At 39.0% G+C, this 21,671-nt stretch overlaps 1 protein-coding gene across 1 annotated transcript in view; it reads left to right on the top strand.

Annotated features, from left to right (window-relative positions):
- Positions 1 to 21,671, top strand: part of LOC141403561 (uncharacterized) — a 141,533-nt gene that overhangs the window by 46,996 nt on the left and 72,866 nt on the right. Inside the window, 1 exon segment of the mRNA XM_073986162.1 lies at positions 7,939 to 8,796. Coding sequence (XP_073842263.1) covers positions 8,605 to 8,796 — 192 coding nt within the window. The 5' untranslated portion in view covers positions 7,939 to 8,604.

Below are 21,671 nucleotides of genomic sequence, written 5' to 3'. Positions count from 1 at the left end.
ATCGAATCACATATAGAAATTAAATATCTTTGAAAAAACAAAATTTTGATTTTTGGCCAGGAAAATCGATTCCTGAACCATTGTGCACCGAAGTTATTATACCCTACACCACTTTGTGGGGAGGGTATTATAAGTTGGTTTTGGCCAAAAAGTTTGTAACGCATCGAAATAATGGTCGTAGACCCATACTTATATATATCAAAATTAATGTCTCGACGAGCTGAGTCGATCTGGCTATGTGTGTCCGTCCGTCAGTGCAAAACCTGACAAGGAGAGTAGAAAATATCATCTTTCTAACGATGTAAAGTAGGTTCTTGTAGGTGATCACAAAACGAAGATATCACAATAGTCGCAAATAAACCCCAAATTTTCATGTTTGCGATTTTAGTTATAATGACTAATATCACAGCTTTGGCTGGGGACTTTCCAAAAGCAAAGCCTGACTATGAAAGTAGAAGATCCCATCTTTACAATGATGCAAACTAGGTCGGCGTAGGTGACCAAATAACGGAGATATCGCAATATTCGACATTACATCCCATTTTGCCATTTTTTTGGAAATCACGCTACTGGGCGCAATTTTGATCGGATCGTCACGAAATTTCGAGGGTTAATGAGGGTCTCACAGAGGAAGAAGCCTATTGATTTTGATGATGGTCGGATAATATTTAGGGGTCGGAATGAGCAAAAACTTTATTTGGAAAAAAGGTCAACATTTTATTCCAAAGCAAATATCTCAGCGTCTATAAGGGGTATATAAAAAGCAAAACCTGGCAATGAAAGTATAAAATATCGCCTTTACAACAATGTAACGTAGGTTGTCGTAGGTGGTCTAACAACGAAGATATCGCAATAGTCGCTAATAAAACCCAACTTCTAATTTTTGCGATTTTAATAACAATGACGGATATCAGACCTTTGGTTGGGGACCTTCTAAAAGCAAAGCCTGAATAAGAAAGTAGAAAATTCCATCTTTGAAATTATGCAAAGTAGGTTGGCGTAGGTAGTCAAATAATAGAGATATCACGATAGTCGTTAATGCATTCCTTTTTTCCACTTTTTCTGCAATCACACTACAGGTCGGAATTTTGATCGGATCATCACGAAATTTTCTCACAGAGATAGAAACCTATTGATGTTGGTGATGTCGACAGTAGTCAAATATAAAATTAAATATTAATTATTTTGGTTCAGTTCGCCTTAAGTCATTTGGTATAAAAGACAGATAGGTGAAAACTTTCGTATCTCCATAAATGTTTTCGAGTGAAAAGATTATTCACAGAGGTAGTGGTGTAGGGTATCACATAGTCGGCCCCGTACCGACTATAGCCTTTTCTCACTTGTTTTTCAATAACTTCTTCAACAAAAAACTTGTTATACCCAAACATCAATCGTCAGCTCGAAGTATAAAGGTGAACTAAGAAAAAACTTCAATGAGAAGTTTTTCTTGGGCAACCTCACACAACCCCGACGAAAGTGTTTTCAAAACAAAGCAAACCTTCTTCCACTGTTATGTGTCGTTGATTTTCAACAAATGCACATAATAAAATGTTGTTGGTAGCTTATACCAGCCATATACAAACCGTGCCAGTGTTTCTCAAATAGAACATTGGTGGAACATTTGGGAAGTGGTGTTATTATAAGGAAATGGTTTTGGAAGTTTCGAAGAAGTACTAAATGGTACTAAATTTGGTACTATTGGGATTTGGGTGAACGGATAGAGCTGGAAACCTGAAATTTGGAATTTAAATTACCGTTGAAGTGTAGGATTGAGATATGGGGGTAGTCTTGGAAATGCATACTTATGTGTACGAAAGTACTAAATGGTACTAAATTTGGTACAATTTGGATTTGGGTGACCGGATATACCTGGAAACCTGAAATTTTGGAATTAAGATTACTGATGGAGTGAAGAATTGATGAAGTTTTGGAAACTCGTAGGATACGAAAAGTACTAAATGGTACTAAATTTGGTACAAATTGGATTTGGGTGAACGGATAGAGAACTGGAATCCCAAAATTTGGAATTTAGGATTGAGATATGGGGGTAGTTTTTGAAATTCATACTTATGTGTACGAAAAGAACTTAATGGTACTAAATTTGGTGCAATTTGGATTTGGGTGACCGGATAGAGCTGGAATCCTGAAATTTTGAACTAAATTACTTTTGGAGTGTAGTATTGAGATAGTTTTGGAAATTCGTACTTATAGGTACGAAAAGTTCTAAATGGTACTAAATTTGGTACAATTAAGATTTAGTTGAACGGATAGGGCTGAAATCCTGAAAAGTGGAATTAAGATTACTGTTCGAGTATAGGATTGAGGAAGTTTTGGAAATTCGTACTTATGGGTACGTAAAGTACTAAATGTACTAAATTTTGCTACAATTTGGATTTGGTTAACAGATAGAACTGGAATCATGAAATTTGAAATTAAGTTTACTTCTGAAGTGTGGTATGATGGTAGTTTTGGAAATTCGTACTTATAAAAACGGAAGGCACTAAATTTGGTACAAATTGTACTAAGGTACTAAATTTTACTGTTGGAGTATAAGATTGAGGAAGTTTTGGAAATTCGTACGTATGGGTACGAAAAGTTTTAAATGGTGCTAAATTTGGTTCAATTTGGACTTGGGAGAAGGGGGAGAGATGGAATCCTGATATTTGAAATTAAGATTACTGTTGGAGTGTAGGTTTGAGGTGGTTTTGGAAATTGTACCTATGTGTGCGAAAAGAACTAAATGCTACTAAATATGGTATAATTTGGATTTGGGGGAACGAAAAGAGCTGGAATCCTGAAATTTGGAATTAATATTACTTATGGAGTGTAGGATTGAGGTAGTTTTGGAAATTCATACTTATGGGTACGGAAAGTACTAAATGGTACTAAGTTTGGTACATTTTTGGATTTGGGTGAACAGATAGAGCTGGAATCCTGAAATTTATAATTAAGATTACTTATGGAGTGTAGGATTGAAGTAGTTTTGGAAATTCGTACTTATGGGTACGGAAAGTACTAAATGGTACTAAATTTGGTACAATTTATATTTGGGTGAACGAATAGAGCTGGAATCCTGAAATTTCGAGTTAAGGTTACTGTTGGAGTGTGGGATTGAGGAAGTTTTGGAAATTCGTACTTATGGGTACGGAATGTACTAAATGGTACTAAACTTGGTACAATTAATATTTGGGTGAACGGATAGAGCAGGAATCCTGCAATTTAGATTACTGTTGGAGTGTAAGACTGAGATAGTTTTGGAAGTTTGTACTTATGGTTAAGAAAAGTACTAAATGGTACTAAATTTGGTACAATTTAGTTTTCGGTGGACGGATAGGGTGGAATCCTGAAATTTGGAATTACTCTTGAAGAAAGTTTTTTAAATTCGTACTTTCATACGAAAAGTATTAATGGTATTATGAGATGCAATTCAGAAATTTGGTATTAGAAACCCTCTAATATGGTTGAGATATGGATGTGGTTGTGGATATACCTACAATAAGTGTACGAAAATTACAAAATGGCATAGAATTTGGTTCAAATTGTCATTGCGTAAATTAGTAGAGCTGAAATTGTGAAATTGGGTATTATGTATACGTACTTATGTATGCGAAAAATACTAAATTGCGGTTGGGATTTAGTTTTTTTAACATATACATATTATAAGTACTGAATTTGGTACCAGTTTGGCGTTTCTTGAATTGTTGTATGAGGGATGGTGGAAGTGTTTAGATAAGGTTTTTTTTTGAAATGAATGCAAATTCTGAAATTAGGCTGAGGGCTGGCTGACTCATTGAGAAATACGAAATGTACTAAGTGGTATTAAATTTGAGGTTGGTGTAGCAATGAAGCTGGGATTATACAATTAGTGTGTGAAAAGTACAAAATTGCAATAAATTTGGTATTGGGTTAAGGAATAGAAGTGGAATTCTGGTATATTATTTATTTGCCAGGTTCATTGTTAGAAGTGGTCGTACAAGTATTACGTAGAAGTAGAAGTATTACGTAATACTAAATATTGAAGCACTGGTATTGAGTGAATCGATAAATGAAAGTTGTTGTGAAGATCATTGTTGAGATTGGATCAGAATGTTTATTAAAATCCACCTTTAAAGGTATGAAAGGTTTCTACATTTAACACCATTGGCATTGGGTGAACAAGTAGAGCTAAAACTGCAACATATGAGCTAAGGTTCTGGATTCTAAAAATTGTACTGAATAATGTACTATTGTTTCTATGTTAACACGAATTCGGTTTCTAAATAATGTAATAATTGTTCCACAAACATCCCAGACGGGACAAGGGAGACTTATCTCATATCAATAAGTGCACCCCGATTCATATTAGCTCAGTGATATGGGACCTACTGTTTATCGCCGAGTCCGAACGGCGTGCCTTACGACACCACTTGTAGAGAAGTTTTACATGGCTGAAATACTCAGGAAATGTCGCCAAAATTATTTTGCCACCGTTGAAAATTTGATGTTGCCTGAATTCCAAAATTCGGTTGGAAAATGTGGATTAAATTTTCGAAATACCCATCCCGTTCTAATAAAACATGGACTGAAATTTAAAATGTAGGCCGCTGTTGAAGTGTAGAGGTATTTTTTTTAGATTCGAACAAAACGTGTACGAACAGTACTTGAAAGAAATTAAATATCAATTCAAGCTCACCATATTAAATATTGTTTATTTCAATATTATTCCTTTTCCGCATACGAAGTAGCGGGCATTTTGCTAGTATAAATATAAAATATAAAACACGTAAAAAAGTATCAGTAGACTTTGCCGACAGAGATATACCCTCAGCCTGTGTGAATTGAAACACTTTTTTCCCAAAAAAACTGTATGTATTTTATTTTCAGAATTTTGGGCGTATGAACATGCCGACAAAAATAAAGGAATGGACCGACATAGTCCATTTTGGAAGTGTGTCTTATTTTGGCAGATATTCATTTTGTTCGTCACCATATAATTTAGAGCTTTTGGAGCACTATACCAGGAAACATGGTATTGCCCACGAAGAACATAATATCGCTGTAAACAAGGCAACTAGGAGAACCTTCGGTAAAAATTCCCAAAGGATCCAGACTCTTAACCGCACAAATATGTTGAACATTTGTGTAGGTGGTACCCCAAGTAATGGACCTCGGTCCCACTTTTCAACATAGACTACGATTGGACAAAGTATTTCGAAATCCAAAGTTTGGACCACATCGGTTGCTCCGTTTATGAGAATTTTATTTAATATTTAAAGAAAAATTAGGATATGCAAAGTGTGGACCAACGCAGTATACGATTTGGTAGTTAACGTGCGCATGGCTTGTGGTGAAATTCGATGGTGGTGCTTACTGGCCGTAGGGGTTTCTTACAGCTTTCGAGTTATTTTCTCAATAAATATAGACTTGCCACTCAAAAAAACGTGTACCATCGTAGTAGGAGCCTTTAGTGCAACCTGTTACAAGAAAAATCAAAATGATTCGGGAGAAGGTTCTAAACTGCACTTTTCCGAAATTTTGGAAGGAATTGACATATATAGTCCATATTCTAAACGGATTTAAATCTCGTAGAAATATTACGATGTGCAAAGAATTAATCAAATCGGTACGTCCCTGTGGGAGTTATCGTGGGCATAATTTTTGCAACATTTTTTGAACTTTTGTGGGGGAGGTATCCGAAGGAGTGGACCGATATGGTCCATCTTAGAACTTATTTTAATTTTGCGCAAAATATTACGAATCACGAATTTACAAATTTTGGATCGATTTTGTTTATCCGTTGGAGAGTTATCGTGCTCTGCATCCACTACACATCGTCGGTGTCATGCTTAAGTGTTCCATACGCCATTAATGTTTTGCGTCACAACTGTGCGGAGCTGACTAAAGCAAATATTTATATTTTTGACTTGAAATATTAATTGTAGTATATAGAACATATTTGCAAAAATTTAGAGGAATATGTATTGGAATATAAAAGTTATAGAGATTTTTTTAAAAAAAGAATTTTTGTCGATTTGTTCCATATCCGCACTTATGACACAAATGTGAAATATTGTAAATCACATGGAACAAAGGGACAAAAAAATTTTCCATCTTTGCCTCAATAAATTAAATACTTCTAAATCGAAAATTAAAATTCTGATTTTTGAAACGTGTTTTTAAACTTGTATGTTTTTAAAATATTAATTTTATAACTGAAAAGAGTTTATGCTTTCCCGTCGAGACGTGGATAGGAGAAAGCAGACTAGAAATTCAGAAAGAGCATACCGGAAAACCCTAGAAACCACCTGTATCTCAAAAAGGGCGTATGGAACACTTAAGCGTGACACCGACGACATGGCGCCTTAGCCGGTTTTTATAGTTTTCGCGCCATTTTCTCAGGAAGTATGGACTTGCCTCTGAAAAAAACTGAAACCATCGTAAAGGGGGCGACCAACACAAGTTGCTACAAGGAAAATCAAAACGATTTGAGAGGAGACCTCAAAGTGCAATTTTCCGAAATTTTGTGTGGTGGGTACCTGAAGGAGTGGAACTACGAGTATATAGTCCATATTCGAACTTGATCTATGTCTGGTAGAAATATTATGATGTGCAAAGTATCAATCAAATCGACAAAAACCCTGCGGGAGTTATCTTGCGCATAATTTTTGCGAACATTTTTGAACTTTTGTGGGGGAGGTACCCGAGGGTGTAGACCGATATGACCCATCGCGAGCTTAAACTAAGGTTGTACAAAATATTACGAAAACCAAATTTTGGACCGAATCGGTTAATCCGTTCTAGAGTTATCGCTATGAGTTGCTGGCTGGAGCTCAGCCAAACAGACAGACGGACGGACATTGCCAAATCGAATCCAAATTGTCTGAAACGAATTTCGTCCAAACATAATTGGTGAGCCACATTTTGCCCGTATGAACGTCTATATACCCTCGTTAGCATAAATGCTGAGAGTATAACACGGTGCGTCTTAACTAACTTTAAATGGGAGGTGCTTACACCAGGGAAGTTTTTGTGGATTTTGATTTTAGGTTTTAAAGATTTTGCTTTAAAGTGGCAGATCCTATCGAAATGGGACTAAAGAAAATGTTGTAGAGGATTTTCAACGCTATAACATTTTCTTTAATCCCATTTCGATAGGACTTGCAGTTTCTAAGCAAATTGCAGAAAACCTAAAATAAACATAAAAATGTGAACTTTGACCGCGATTTATTTAAAAGTCACTGGGGCGATTTTTTTCTTGTTTTTGAATTTTTCTTATCTATGAACATTGCTGTTTCGGATTCCGCAAAAACTTCCAGGTGTAAGCGGTTTTCATTTAAAGTTAGTTAAGGGCACTGTATTTGACATTGTTTTGTAAGGAGGCGATATAGTCCCAATTTGAACTCCAATTTCTCAAGAATGGTAAAACCTACGAAAATATTATAAAAGTCAATTATCACAGCTACAATATTTTCTCTAATCCCATTTCGATAGAACCTGCAGTTTCCAAGCAAAAACGTAAAAACCTTAAAACCCCCAAGAATGTGAAATTTGACAGCAATTTATTTGAAAATCCCTTCGCCAATTTTTTCTTTTTTTTTTTTTTGATTTTTCTCATCAATGAACATTGTAGTTTCAAAATCCGCAAAAACTTCCCAGGTGTAAGCACAATTCATTTAAAGTCAGTTAAGGCGCACCGTGATAATTAATGTAACATAAAATATTTAAGGCAGAAGTATCTGGTAAGAAAGAAGCCTTCGAGTTGAAAAGGGCATAACAATGTTAATAGTTTCATATTGTATGTATGTATGTGTGCACATAAAGTCAGTTAAATTTCCTTATTGCGAATAATTACACTGCATATCATTGCTTTTCAACTGCATCCACCGAATAATAATCCATGAATAAAATAATAATAACTGGTAATTACACTCTCTTATTTTTTCTTTCCTTCTTTTTCAGAATAAACGAATATATGTAATTGCAATAATTACAACAACAATTACAACAACCTACCACAAAACCAACGCCAAAAAACCCAAGAAAATAACACTTAAAAATGCAACCTCCTGAAAGTAAATTTGTTCAATTAATTGCTCAATATCAGATTTTAAATATTTATAAAAATCATAACGAATCGCATCTGAGGTCGTTCGAAAGGGGTTTATTATAACTTATGCTGTTCTGACTGTTGTTGCCTACCAACCAACCACATGTGTATTCTATCTACTCTACACTTACATATTATTGCTTTGCTTTGGACGAAAATGTTAACTGAAACCTGCAACAACTAAAACCAACATTTGGAAAACGATAAAAGCAACAAACGAGAGGTAACAGCAACGGTCATTACAAAAAAATACAACTACAACTACAGCAATAATTAAGGATTACAACTGTAGCCCACACGATTTAGTAAAAACTGCCCAACAACAGAAGATACCGACTAACACACACACCCAGCCACAAATACATACGTACTTCTTACAACGTTACAACAACTAACCCAAGCATTCAGCCGCCTCCAGGCAGCCATTGAGCCCACAAAACACTGTGGCCAAGGACAAGGATTACAACAATCGAGCAACAACATTCACCAACAACAGCAGCACCACCACCATCGTCACCATGGCCATCAATATTTTGGATTACGACCATTATGCCATCAGTGCCATTGTCACTGTCAGTATGCAGATCTTCTTCTTCCTCATCAATTCCATACTGCAGTTGGATAAATTAACTGATTTTGCTGGTGGTGTTAATTTCATCATAATTTCATTGTTAACGTTTTTCCTCGGCCAAATAGATCGTCCATCAAAGGTAAGTAGGCAAAGCAGAGCTTAATCTGCGATAACTTAATTGTTTTCAATTAAACCCGAAACAGAATATTTTTTAATTGGATACCTACCTACCTACCAACTATCTAGCTACTAAATGATACGGTAACACGATACACTTTCAGATATGAGATAACTTGAATTAAGTACAGCGATAATGATGGTAATAATGATGATGATGATGACGATGTCGATGGTGTTGACGTTGATGATTTCGTTTGTGATAAACAAACGATACTCATGGTTAGGGTTAGGGTGAAAGCAATTTTGCAACAATGGACAATGTTAGGTTGTAGTGATTTTACAGATAACCACACGCACACACACACTTTTGCACTGTTTATTAAAACGGGGAACTTAATTAAATTAATTTAAATTTATTACAATGAGAAGGAAATTGTTTAAACAATGGATATAATAAAATCGTGTGGCCTATTTTCGTACGATTTATTACCAAACTCCTGCTTATCGAAAAATAGTTGTTGTTGTAGCAACGCATATATGTTCGTTCGTGTATTCTTTCAGTTATCAAGTTCCTCTATATCCAGACTCAAGAATTCTGCAACCTGGACTGGTTGCGTCCATAAAGAATGAGGAGACAGGTGAGTGGGGTTAGCTGGGCAGTTGAATAAACGCAGAGTATCGTGTGGTGCCACCGTGGTGCAATGGTATGCACATCCGCCTTGCACGCTGAAGGTCGTGGGTTCGATTCCTCGGCCAGTCAACATCAAAAATCTCAACGGTGGCAAAATACCCCTCAGTAATGTTGGCGACATTTCCTGAGTATTTCAGCCATGTAAAACTTCTCTACAAAGTGGTGTCTTCAGACACGCCGTTCGGACTCGGCGATAAACAGTAGGTCCCATATCATTGAGCTAATATGAATCGGGGTGCACTCATTGATATGAGAGAAGTCTCCCTTGTCCCGTATGGGATGTTTGTGGAACAATTATTATTATATTATCGTGTGGTCCCAATCCTCATGCTGGGCATATGTTGGGTATCGTGGCGACAATTCTGGCCCAATACGAATTGAGGCGGCTGCATCGTCCGGATCTTAACTGAGCTAAAACCACTCGTGTTTGCCTTGGCAGCTGGCGTTCTTCTGCTGCGATGGATGGGGGATGGTTTCCAAGTACGGCATTCATACTGTATCTTCGTACTGCTTGCGCAACCATGTTGGTGTGAATGCGATTCAAGCCTACCTGATAGGCTCGTTGATCTAGCGGTTCTCTTTTATACATTTGGACCTCTCTCTCTAGATCATAAAGGTCTCTCCTGACGAGCCTGTCCATTAAATCGTGACAGGGATGCTCACTGCGGTAACACCCAAGCAGGTACTGCATCGACAACATCTTATTGTGCTGACGCACCGGTAAATCCTTCGCCTCCTCATGAAGATGGTCCACTGGTGTCATGAGGAGGCACCCTGTTGCAGTCCTCAGGGCGGCATTCTGGCAGGATTGAATTTTCTTCCACTGCGATGCGCTACCCTTTGCAGACCACGCTGGCGCCGCATAGCTTACCACAGACCGGACTATTGCATTGTAGGTGGTCAACAATGTTTCTTTATCAGCATCCCAAGTGCTGCCGGTCAGCGACTTGAGAAACTTGTTCCTACTTCTGATCTTATTGCAAATAGCTGTGGCATGCGCGGACGCCTTGAACATGCTATCGAACGTTACACCCAGTATTTTAGGGTAGTTAGTGGTCGAAATCAGTGCACCATCGACCAATATGTTCAGTGGGAGCCTCATCTCAGCCGTCCATGTGGTGAACAGCGTGGCTGTGGATTTAGCGGCGGATATTTTCATATTCCTAAGATGGAAGAACTGCACTAGGTCTGCTATGTAGACATTTAACCTATCACATATGTCATCGACGATAGGACCCCACGACAAGATCGTACAATCATCCACATACATCACGATCTCTATGCCGTCTGGAGGGTGTGGAATTTCAGAGGGGTAGAGGTTAAACAGTTCCGGTGATATCACCCCTCCTTGGGGAACTCCCTGTTCCCCTCTACGGGGTTTGGACTTCTTGTTTCTGAATTCTACAAACGACTGGCGTCCACACATATAGTTGATTACCCAACGTTTCAAACATGGCTGGAGATTAGTTTTCTCTATATCCTCGAACAGCTTGGCATGGTTGATGGTATCGAAGGCCATGACTGTTCGGTCGCACGGCCTTTTCTGGTTCAGTCCTCAACTGATATGTATGGATATGGCGTCTAATTCTGTTGTAGTACTATGCATTTTACTATGCACATCCTTGCTAGGCTTCAGTACCGGGACCACCCTGCCAACTTTCCAGGCATCCGGTACAACATGGGTGGCTAACGATAGGCTGAGAAAACTTGTTAAATACCATCGATATTCGGTGCGGGCCCAACGCTTTGGATGATTTTGCGTTTCGGATGGCATCTGCAACATCGCTCATCGTAAATTGTGGTGGTACCTCCTCGGCTGGAAGAGCTCTTCTTATACGGCGTACCACACTTCTCTTCGCCCTATCACTCTCGGTGTGCTCTATGAACTGCCGCACCTCTTTGGGTCAGTTACTGTCACACCGTTGAAAGTAACAGCCGTTCTGTCATCCTTATTTTCGGGACTCGAGAGTGATTTAACTTTTACCCACAAATTACTTATTCCTGCACCAATGTTGCATTGCTTCAGATGGTCTAGCCACTTTTTCCGTTTATGTTCGCCTTCTAGCCTGTTGACTTCAACAGTAAGTTCTCTAACTCTTGGGTTTCGGGGTTCGTACGACGAAGCTCATCACGTTCATTTGCTAGTCCCGTCGCCTCTGCTGGGAAATTTGGTGTTATTTCGGGTATTCGACCAGCAGGTATCTAGCGAGCGGCTGCTTTAGTGATTATGTCTCGGAAAGTTCTCTCAGCTACCCGAGGATTTGAGGGGGTGGGCAATTGTCTGAAGCGGTGATTGGTAAATTCTCTGAAACCGTGCTAATCAGCTTTCCCATGGTTCAGGAAAGTACTGCGTTCAGAGGTTATGAAGTCGGGTGGTCTGTTTACGGAGACGATGATAGGGAGGTGGTCCGAACTAAGGGAAATGACGGATTGCCAGGATACGTCATTTATCAGACCTGTAGTGGGATTCTGTAACTCATTTTTGCTGTTACCGACAAAAATCGGTAAAATTAAATCGCAAAATTATCACTAAAAAGATAAAGAAAAGTTGGCATCATTGTTTGTGTCGGTAGAGGTTAGCGACTACTTTTTATTCATCGTTAACTTACCGAAAAATTGCATTAATTATCGAAATTATAAGCATTTTAATTTTACCGACAATTATCGATAACAGCAAAAATGAGTTACAGAATCCCACTACTGGTGCCACAATGGTGATATCTGGCGAGCTGTGGCAGTTTACTCTAATCTTCGTAGGAGCGTCTTCATTCACCGCGCAAAACGTGGGACTATCGATTTGCTCTGTCAGCGTTGTACCCCTCTGGTGATTACCTAGGACGGAGTGCCAAAGCTCATGATGAGCATTGAAGTCCCCTAGCACCAACCGTCTGGTCCCCTGATCGCCCTCTAAAAGCAAACTAATATTGGGCATATAACGCCGGGCACAGCTATTCATCGGCGGTATGTACACATTAAGCAGCTCTATCTCGGCAGTACCACACTTTACTGCTACCCCCATACACTCTATTATGGGTCACTAGAGCCAAGCTCAAGCGAGATAGGTCTGTACTGGTCAGACTGGTGTATTAGGAATGCAAGTCCTCCTCCTCCGCTTCTTGTGCGATCCTTCTGCAAAGCGTTGTAACCATCACAACGTAAGCTACAGGTGGCGGTGAGCTTTGTTTCTTGGATCGCGGCGACCATGATGTTTTTCCGACTCATAAAGTCCACAATTTCACTGACCTTATTGCGGAGACCGTTGCAATTGAATTGCAGGAATGATATATTTCCGGGCCGTTTAACAACAACATGTGGTGTTAGATGCTGCATTTGTTGTTGTTGTTGTTGGGGAGACTGCGGGGGCGTCTCGTATTCCGATGACGACGAAGAGTCAGAGGACGACGTAGAAGACGCACTGGGTGATGTGCTGACGCAGCAAGCAGCAACATACCTGCCGCTGTAATCCCGGGTGGTACTAAGGCCAGAGCACCCACGAAAATGCACCCATTCCATACATCCATTACATCTCACCATTGTTGACATGTGGTGGATGCGGATCTGGCAAACGGAACAGATCCATACTGGCTCGGAGCAGGCATTCCGGGATAAATTGCCGCTCCCATGGTGAAAAAAATACACGAACACAAACACATAATTGTTGAGGTGAAGACCCCTGATCGAAGATTCCTCCGAGTCAATCCAGTGCATAGAACCGGCCGTCGCGGGATTGTATCGAAAAATAGTTGTTGTTGTTGTAACAGTGTTTATTATTGTATGTTTGCGTGTTCGTTCTTCTGTTCAATCTGGCTCTGGATCTATCTCCAGTTCCAAAGTGGCTGCTTCGATGGGATGTAAACACAAGTGTTACGACATTTTTACAACATCATATCCCTGTATCATAGCGTTATGAGTTTCTACACATGATTACATAAAATCTTAATTATAAGGTGATTCGAGGAAAAACCCTCAATTTTAATTTTTCAGAATTTGGGCCATTTTATGAAGTCAATAATTAAAAATAAAGGTATATAATTGAAAATAAACTTTAGAGCCACATGAGATAATCAAACTGACATAACATTTGTTTCTCAAGTTCCGAAAATTTCTACAGGTTTTGACATATTCGACATCAGATTCCTTGGAATTCTAGAATTTTACTGACAATGCGGGGTATATTTTATGAAAAAATTAACCCTCGTGCGCGTCACTAAAGGGGTCTTTTTGGTCCCTTTTTTCAAAAATGTTTAAGAACTCCTTTAAAATGTGATCGTATCACATCAAAATATTCTACAAAATTATTTGTCATAAAATTTTACTATAGGTCCCCGAATACACCAAAACTCTAAATCGTAGCTAAACGCCAGAAATCTGCCAAAAGTAAAATCACATTTTTTTGGCTAAATGTTGTTCTTTATCTGAGTTTATTAAGTTTTGTCCCACAAAACTTTATCCTATATAGAAGACGTCAAAGACAAAAATATTCTCCATCAAATTTCAATACATACACACATAATCTTCTGAAAGAATTTATTATGTGAATAAAAACGGTAGAATATGGCCCTAAATCATATATAAAAAGCGAAAGCTTCTGGAGATGTTAAATGTTATAGCTAAAAATTTCTTTTGTACAGAGACTCATAATGAAATTTGATTTGGAATATTTCTTCTTTTGACACAATCCTCAAAAAGTGAGTAATTTAGGAGATTTTGACTCAGTATGGAATAAATTTTAATTAAGAGTCTAAAAATTTAACAAATAATTTTGTAACGTCATTTTCTTAACAAAGTATTTTACTTAGATATCTAGTTTGTTCTGGTACTTACAGTGAAATTTTGTGTAGAATATTTTTTCTTTTAACACCTATATATATATTGAAATTTAATGGAGATCATTTTTGTCTTTTACGTCTTCTATCTAGAATGAAGTTTTGTGGGACAAAAGTTAATAAACTCAGATAAAGTACAACATTAACCCTAAAACGTGATTTTACTTTTGGAAGATTCCTGGCGTTTAGGTACGATTTAGAGTTTTGGTGTATTCGGGGACCTATATTTTGATCTGACTTTTTAAACGTTTATGAGAAAAGGGATCAAAAAGACACCTTTAGTGACTCGCATGAGGAATAATTTTTTTATAAAATAGCCCACATTGTTGTCAGTAATTTTGCCAAAGACACTTTATACCTAAAATGCAAGGATTCTAATGAATCTGATGTCGAATATTTCAAAACCTGTAGAAATGGGCGGAGCTTGCCACGCCTATTCAGGTTACTTCCCGACGTAAACTTTCAAAATGCCGAAACACGTGTCTTCTGTTTTCGATCCTTTAATAATCTGGCCGAATTAGTTTGTAATTATTTTTTGTGTTGTACAGTGTTATTTTAGTTATAAGTAGTAGGCTTAAGTTTATTCATTCCTGCAACAGGAAATAATTTTTTAGAATTTTTTTTCTCATTGAATACATTTTTTCAAAACCACATTTTTTTAAATCGATTTGTGCGTAAACCTTTTTTATATTTGAATGGAATAAGATTTATATTAGTGATTAATAGGCAAAAGTTCATTCATCAGTGCTACAGGAAAATATTTTTGAAACAAAAGTCGAAAAGTCATAACCCTAGTAACCACTGGAGTTAAATGTATAGGTTTGGCAGGCAATATCCGCCCAATAACAATTTAGGCGACTGCAATATCCCGAGCGTAGTTGAGCCAAAACTACTTTGGTTTGTCGAGGCAGCTGACGCACCTCAGCTGTGATAGATGGGGGAGTTACTCCGAGGACTTTATTCGCACTGCAGTTGCTTATGGCCTAAGCAACAGCGTACGTGTGAATGCTATTCAGACCTATCTGTTGTGCCTGTTGATCTAGGGGTTCTCTCCAGATATCCGGATGGTGATTGGGATGGTTCTCACGGTAACAACCGAGCAAGTACTGCAACGAAAGAATCTTTGCATCTTTATGTAGATGGTCCACTGAAGACATGAGAAGGCAACCTTTTGCTGTTCTCAGGGCGGCATTTTGACAAGTTTGAATTTTATTCCATTTCGTATCATATAATCACATAAACTCGAGGACCAAACTGGCGCGGCATAGCTTCCTACAGACCGACCATTCGCGTTATATGTGGTCAACAAGGTTTCTTTATCTGCACCCCAAGTGTTGCCGGCTAGGACTTGAGGACTTGTTCCTACTTCTCAGTTTGTCGCAGATAGCTGCGGCATGCGCGGACGACATGAACGTAGTGTCGAAGGTGATCCCTAGAATTTTAGGCCGTTTGTGGTCGGAATGCTGCTACCATCAACCACGACATTCAACTCTCTTCTATATTGCGCCGTCCATGTGGTGAACAGAGTGGCCGTAAATTTAGTGTCGAATACTAGCATGGAAAATCGCGGGGAAAAAGGTGGTAAGATCGGCTAAATAGGAATTCAGTCTCCCACAGATGTCATCAGGGTAGGTACCTGACGCCAGGATCGTGCAATCATCCGCATACGTTGCGATCTCAATGTCGTTTGGAGGGGCGAAATACAGGAAAAGTAGAGGTTAAACAGTTCCGGAGATATCACCCCACCTTGGGGAACTCCCTGTTTCACTCAGGGGTTTGCACTTCTTGTTCCTGAATTCCACGTATGACTGGGGTCCATACATATAATTGATTATCCAACGTTTCAAACACGGCTGGAGAGTTGTCTTCTCTATATCCTCGAACAGCTAGGCATGATTCGATAGTTCAAGGTTTGTGGAATTCGGAGACATGAAGTCCAAATCCCGTAAAGAGAAACAATATGTATTTAACCTCTACCTCTCTGAAATTCGCCATTCTCCCGACAGAAGTGGGATCGTAATGCATGCGCATGCTACGGCTATTTGCGATAAGATCAGAAGCAGGAACAAGGTTCTTAAGTTGCTGGCCGGTAGGACTTGGGGTGCTGACAAAGAAAGCTTGTTGACCTCTTACAAAACAATAGGCCGATCTGTGGTAAACTATGCTGCACCAGCGTGGCCAACCTGAGGACTGCACCATGACACCAGTGGGCCATCTTCATGAGGAGACGAAGGTTTTACCGGTACATCTGTGCAACAGTATATTGTGGATGCAGTACCTACTAGGGTGTTATCGCCGTGAGCATCCCTGTCATGATTTAATGGACAGGCTTCTGCCACCCAGGCACATCAGGAGATGTCTTCATGATTTAGAGAGAGAGAGGTCCAAAGGTACAAAAGAGAACCTCTAGAGTCTAGACAATCATGCAGGCTTGGATAGCATTCACACTGACACGGTTGGGCAGGTAGTACAGAGATACAGTGTGAATGTCGTACTTGGGGACCACCCACATCCATTGCAGCAGAAGAACGTCAGCTGCCAAGGCAAACACGATTGGTTTTAGCTCAGTTACGAACCGTACGAGGCAGCCGCCTCAATTCGTATTGGGTCCGAAATGTTGCCACGATACCCAACACATGTCCGACATGTGGCTTGGGACTGCCTAACACACTTTGTTTAGCTGCCCAGTTAACCCTACTCACCTGTCTCCTGATTCTTTATGGACGCCTGATTCTTTATGGATACAGAGGAACCAGAACCTGATAACTGAAATAGTACATATAAACGAACATATATGCGTTGCTATAACAACAACCAAATTTAAAAAACTTTAGGACAACTGCAGTTTAAAGACATGTATCGGATCGTTTTGAAATTTTTCGTAACAGGTTGTCCTCGAGGGCCCTGTTACGTGGGTGAAATGTTTTCAGAAATGAGTACATGGACTCCGAGGTAAGATAGAGAAAATAGTGGACTTTATGAGTCAGGAGAAAATCATGAACGCAGCAATGCAGAAAACCATTCTCTTCATAACTGCGTTATGATGGTTACAACAAGTTCGGAATTGTCCAGATAGAGTTGCTTAAGGTATAAACCCCGCCAGTTAAAAGCTCTACTCCAGGTTATGGCCCCACTTTAGCCCGCTTTTGGAAGGTCTTCAACTGCACTTTTCCCAATTTATATGTAGGAGGTACCCGAATGAGTGGACCAATAGAGTCCATATGGAACCTAATCTATGGCTGGTAGAAATTTTACGATGTTCCAAATATGAACCAACTCGCTTACTGCCTTTGTTATCGTGTGCACAATTTTAGCAAAAGTTTTCAACTTAGTGGCGGAAGTACCAGACAAAGTAGATTGATATGACCCATATTCGAACTTAAACCATGGATATAATTTTACGAAGGTACATTTTTATAACCTCCACCATAATATGGAGGGTATAATTAAATTTGTCATTCCGTTTGAAGCATATCGAAATATTAATCGGAGACCCTATAAAGAAAACATATTGTTGATCAGGGTAAAATACTAAGTCGTTATAACCATATTCGTCTGCCCGTCCGTATGTCCTTCCGTCCGTCCGTCTGTTGAAATCAAGATACAGCTCGCAATTTTAAGGATAGAGCTTTGTAATTTGGTTTAAAAGTTTCTATTACTCCTAGGATGTTTGGCATTGCAAATGGGCTATATCGGTCCACGTTTTGAACGGTACCACCCGATTTTCGGTATTTTTAATGTTTTAGCCTCATTATCGAACGCAAAAGGGCTGAAATTTGGAACTTAGTCTTCATTGGGGGTACAAAACTTTCCCCCCGAAATTTGTCGGTATAGGTCCACCCCTTCATATAGCCCCCATATAACGTACCACCCGATTTCGTTGTTTTGAAGGTTGTGGCCTTAATATTCCTGAGAAATGGTGAAATTTGGTATTTTGTCTTCATTTGTCGGTATATGTAGGTCCACTCCTTAGTATAGCCCCGATAGAACGTACGTCCCGATTTTCGGTGCTTTGATGGTTGTGGCCTCAATATTCATCTGAAATGGCCGAAGTTTGGTATTTAGGCTGCGGTGGGGCTACAAAACATTCCCCCAGAAATTTGTTGGTATAGGTCTGCGCCTTCATATAGCCCCCATAGAACGGTACCTCCCTATTTCCGGTATTTTGAACGTTGTGGCCTCAATATTCCACCGAAATGTCCGAAATTTGGTATTTGGTCTTCATTTGGGGTACTAAACGTTCCATATGAAATTTGTCGGTATATGTCCACACCTGCATATAGCCCCCACAGTACAGTACCTCCCGATTTTCGGAATTTTGAAGGTTGTGGCCTCAATACTTCACTGAAATCTTTGAAATTTGGTGTATGGTCTTCACATGGTGTATTAAACTTTCCGTATGAAATTTGTCGGTATAGGTCCACGCTTTGATATTTTGAAGGTTGTGGCCTCAATACTTCACTGAAATCGTTGAAATTTGGTGTATGGTCTTCACTTGGTGTATGAAACGTTCCGTATGCAATTTGTCGGTATAGGTCCACGCTTTAATATAGTCCTCATAGAACGGTACCATCCGATTTTTGGTATTTTGAAGGTTTTAGCCTCATTACCACACCGAAATGGCTGAATTTTGGAACGTATACTTTGTTGGGGGTACAAAACTTTCCCCCAGAAATTTGTCGGAATAGGTCCACGTCTTCATATAGGCCCCATAGAACGTTACCTTCCGATTTTCGGTATTTTGAAGGTTTTGGCCCCAATATTCCAACGAAATGGCTGAAATTTTGTATTTGGTGTTCATTTAGGGTATTAAAAGTTCCATATGAAATTTGTCGGTATAGGTCCACGCCTTAGTTTAGGCTCCATAGAACGGCACCTCCCTATTTCCGGTATTTTGAAGGTTATGGCCTCAATATTTCACCGAAATGGCTGAAATTTTGTATTTGGTCTTTATTAGGGATAGTAAACGTTAAATATGAAATTTTGTAGGTATAGGTCCACGCCTTCATAAAGCCCCCATAGAACGGTACCTCCCGATTTCCGGCATTTTGAAGGTTGTGGCCACAGTAACCCACCGAAATGCCTGAAATTTGGTATTTATTCTTTGTTGGAGCTAAAAGCCTTTCTGACTGAAACTCGTCGGTATAGGTCCACGTTTCGATATAGCCCCATAGAACGGTAATTCTGAAGGTTGTGACGTCATTAACCCACCGAAAGATTGAAATTTGTTATTTAGTCTTCCTTTGGGTTATACAATATTCCAGAAGAGAATTATTAGTATAGGTCCGCGGGTACATCTTGATTTTCGGTATTTTGAAGGTTTTACCGAAATATCGGAAATTTTGTATTTGGTCTTCTTTGAGTCTAAAAACTTTGCGCCAGAAATGTTTAAGTATAGATCGACGTTTTGTTTTAGCCCCCATGGAACGGTACCACCCGTATTTCGGTATTGTGAAGGTAAGCCACATTGTTTTACCGAACTTGCTAAAATTTGGTATATTGTTCCATCCATTTTACTTCAATACAACTCGTGGTGGAGAGTATAACAAGTTCGCCCTGTCCAAGTTATTGCGAAATAAATAACTTAAATTTAAAAAAAAAACTGTGTCTTGTATGCAATTATTGTAATTTTTTGGCACAGTGCAAAATGTTAACGGAAACAATATCACAAACTTTTCTATCAAAATAGAATAAATTGGGCACTTTCTTGTTGCTTCCGCCTAATTTGGCTTATAATAATATTTTTTTTTCAAAATTTCCAAATGTAAAAGCAAAACATATGGTTACATCCATATGTATGTAAGTGTAAAAGTGTATGTACATATATTAAATACCCATGTAAATCTCCGTTATAAAGAGCTTATGAGAACCCCATGAATAGCAATCTCGGAAGCATTTAAGTGAATAGTGTAAAAGTAAGCAATTTCCAAGCGTCGTCATGACCGGGTGGTGGGTCATTGTGTGTTCTAACAAACTACGAAGTACCTCGTTTATTGGTATAGCGCCAAGAAACACAGGGTAAGGTTGGCATGCAAATGGTCGTCTGGGCTGGGGATTGTTAGTTCGCTAGTTGGCTCTGGCTGGATTTGTAGCACGTTTGATTGTTTGTAATGGTAATGTTTGAACGAACAACATGGAACTAACGAACAAACGAATGAAGAGGAAATAATGACTCAAGTGTGGGTTCGTGTGTCGGTTGTTAACTTCTATTGCTTTGTTGCCTTCTGCTTGTATGACTTATGATACCAAGTTAATAAACCAATTCTGACGTGTGGTTGTTGTACTCGTTCGTCTTGCATGGCTCCATCCACGTCCTGTACTCCAATTTTGAAAATTGTTAAAGAACATTTAAATTAGATAATAACAGCATTGCTGCCAAGTCACCAGCTGTTGTTTGTTTATGTGTGGTTGTGGTATGGCTTTGTTGCTCTGGCTGTAAGCGGTGGATACGTCGTTGATATCGGCATCGGCATTGAAGTGAAACAAATGTCAGATTTTTTGACTTCCATGTTTCCTTTTTTGTGTTGTAGGACACATTTCTTGTAATAGGTTTTAAATGTTGGCTACTTTTTCAGTGTTGGAAATTTTCAATTTGCGGTTTTATGGTTATTTTATTATTCGAATACAGAAGGCTCAAAATTTTAACTTTTGCGAGGGAGGTACTGGAAAAACGTGGTAGGATAATTTAAATAAGAGTTCGGCCTTTCACTAGGGAATGTACACAACGCCAAGATCGTAGGATCATTCTTAACGATCTCAATACCGTCGAAAGGAGGTGGAATACAGGAAAGGTAAAGGTTAAACAGTTACGGTCGTACATTTCACTCTAAGGTCGTACACCTTATTGTTTGGCCGGAAGGTTGTCTGCTCGATGTCCTTAAACAGTGCGAGTTCTTAAATTAAATTGGGCGCCACAAAAACTGACCTATCACACGGCTTTTTCTGCTTGAGTCTTTGACTGATATGTGTGGAGATGGTGCGCAGCGCTGTTGTCGTGCTGTGCTGCTTACGGAACCTATGCTGATGATCGGCAATTGGATAGCTATTTTTGACAATAGGGAGAAGTAAGGCCTCAAATCGGTCTGTACGATTCACCTTTTACATTTTTTTTGGAAAATTTGACAGTTTTTAGCCTAAGCGTACTGAGATCAGTTTGATATATGACCATGTGTTGGGTTGTTTACAGTGGCTTGATTGAGAAACCTCCAAAACATGGTTTTTGAACGCTTTTACAACATCTTCTGGCAACGAAAATCGTTGACCATGCCTTTTTTTCTTATTTTGCTGGAATCAAATGAAGTCATTGGATTCCCACTCGGGGCTCTACGGCGTGTAACCCATCAATTCCACGTTTTGTCCGGTCAAACAGGCGCTGGT

The sequence above is a fragment of the Musca autumnalis genome, unplaced genomic scaffold (genome assembly GCF_047663935.1).
Source record: "Musca autumnalis isolate F117 unplaced genomic scaffold, ASM4766393v1 scaffold_4, whole genome shotgun sequence".
Lineage (NCBI taxonomy): Eukaryota > Metazoa > Arthropoda > Insecta > Diptera > Muscidae > Musca > Musca autumnalis.
Note: the sequence above shows the minus strand (reverse complement) of the source record. Positions and strands in the feature narration are given on the sequence as shown.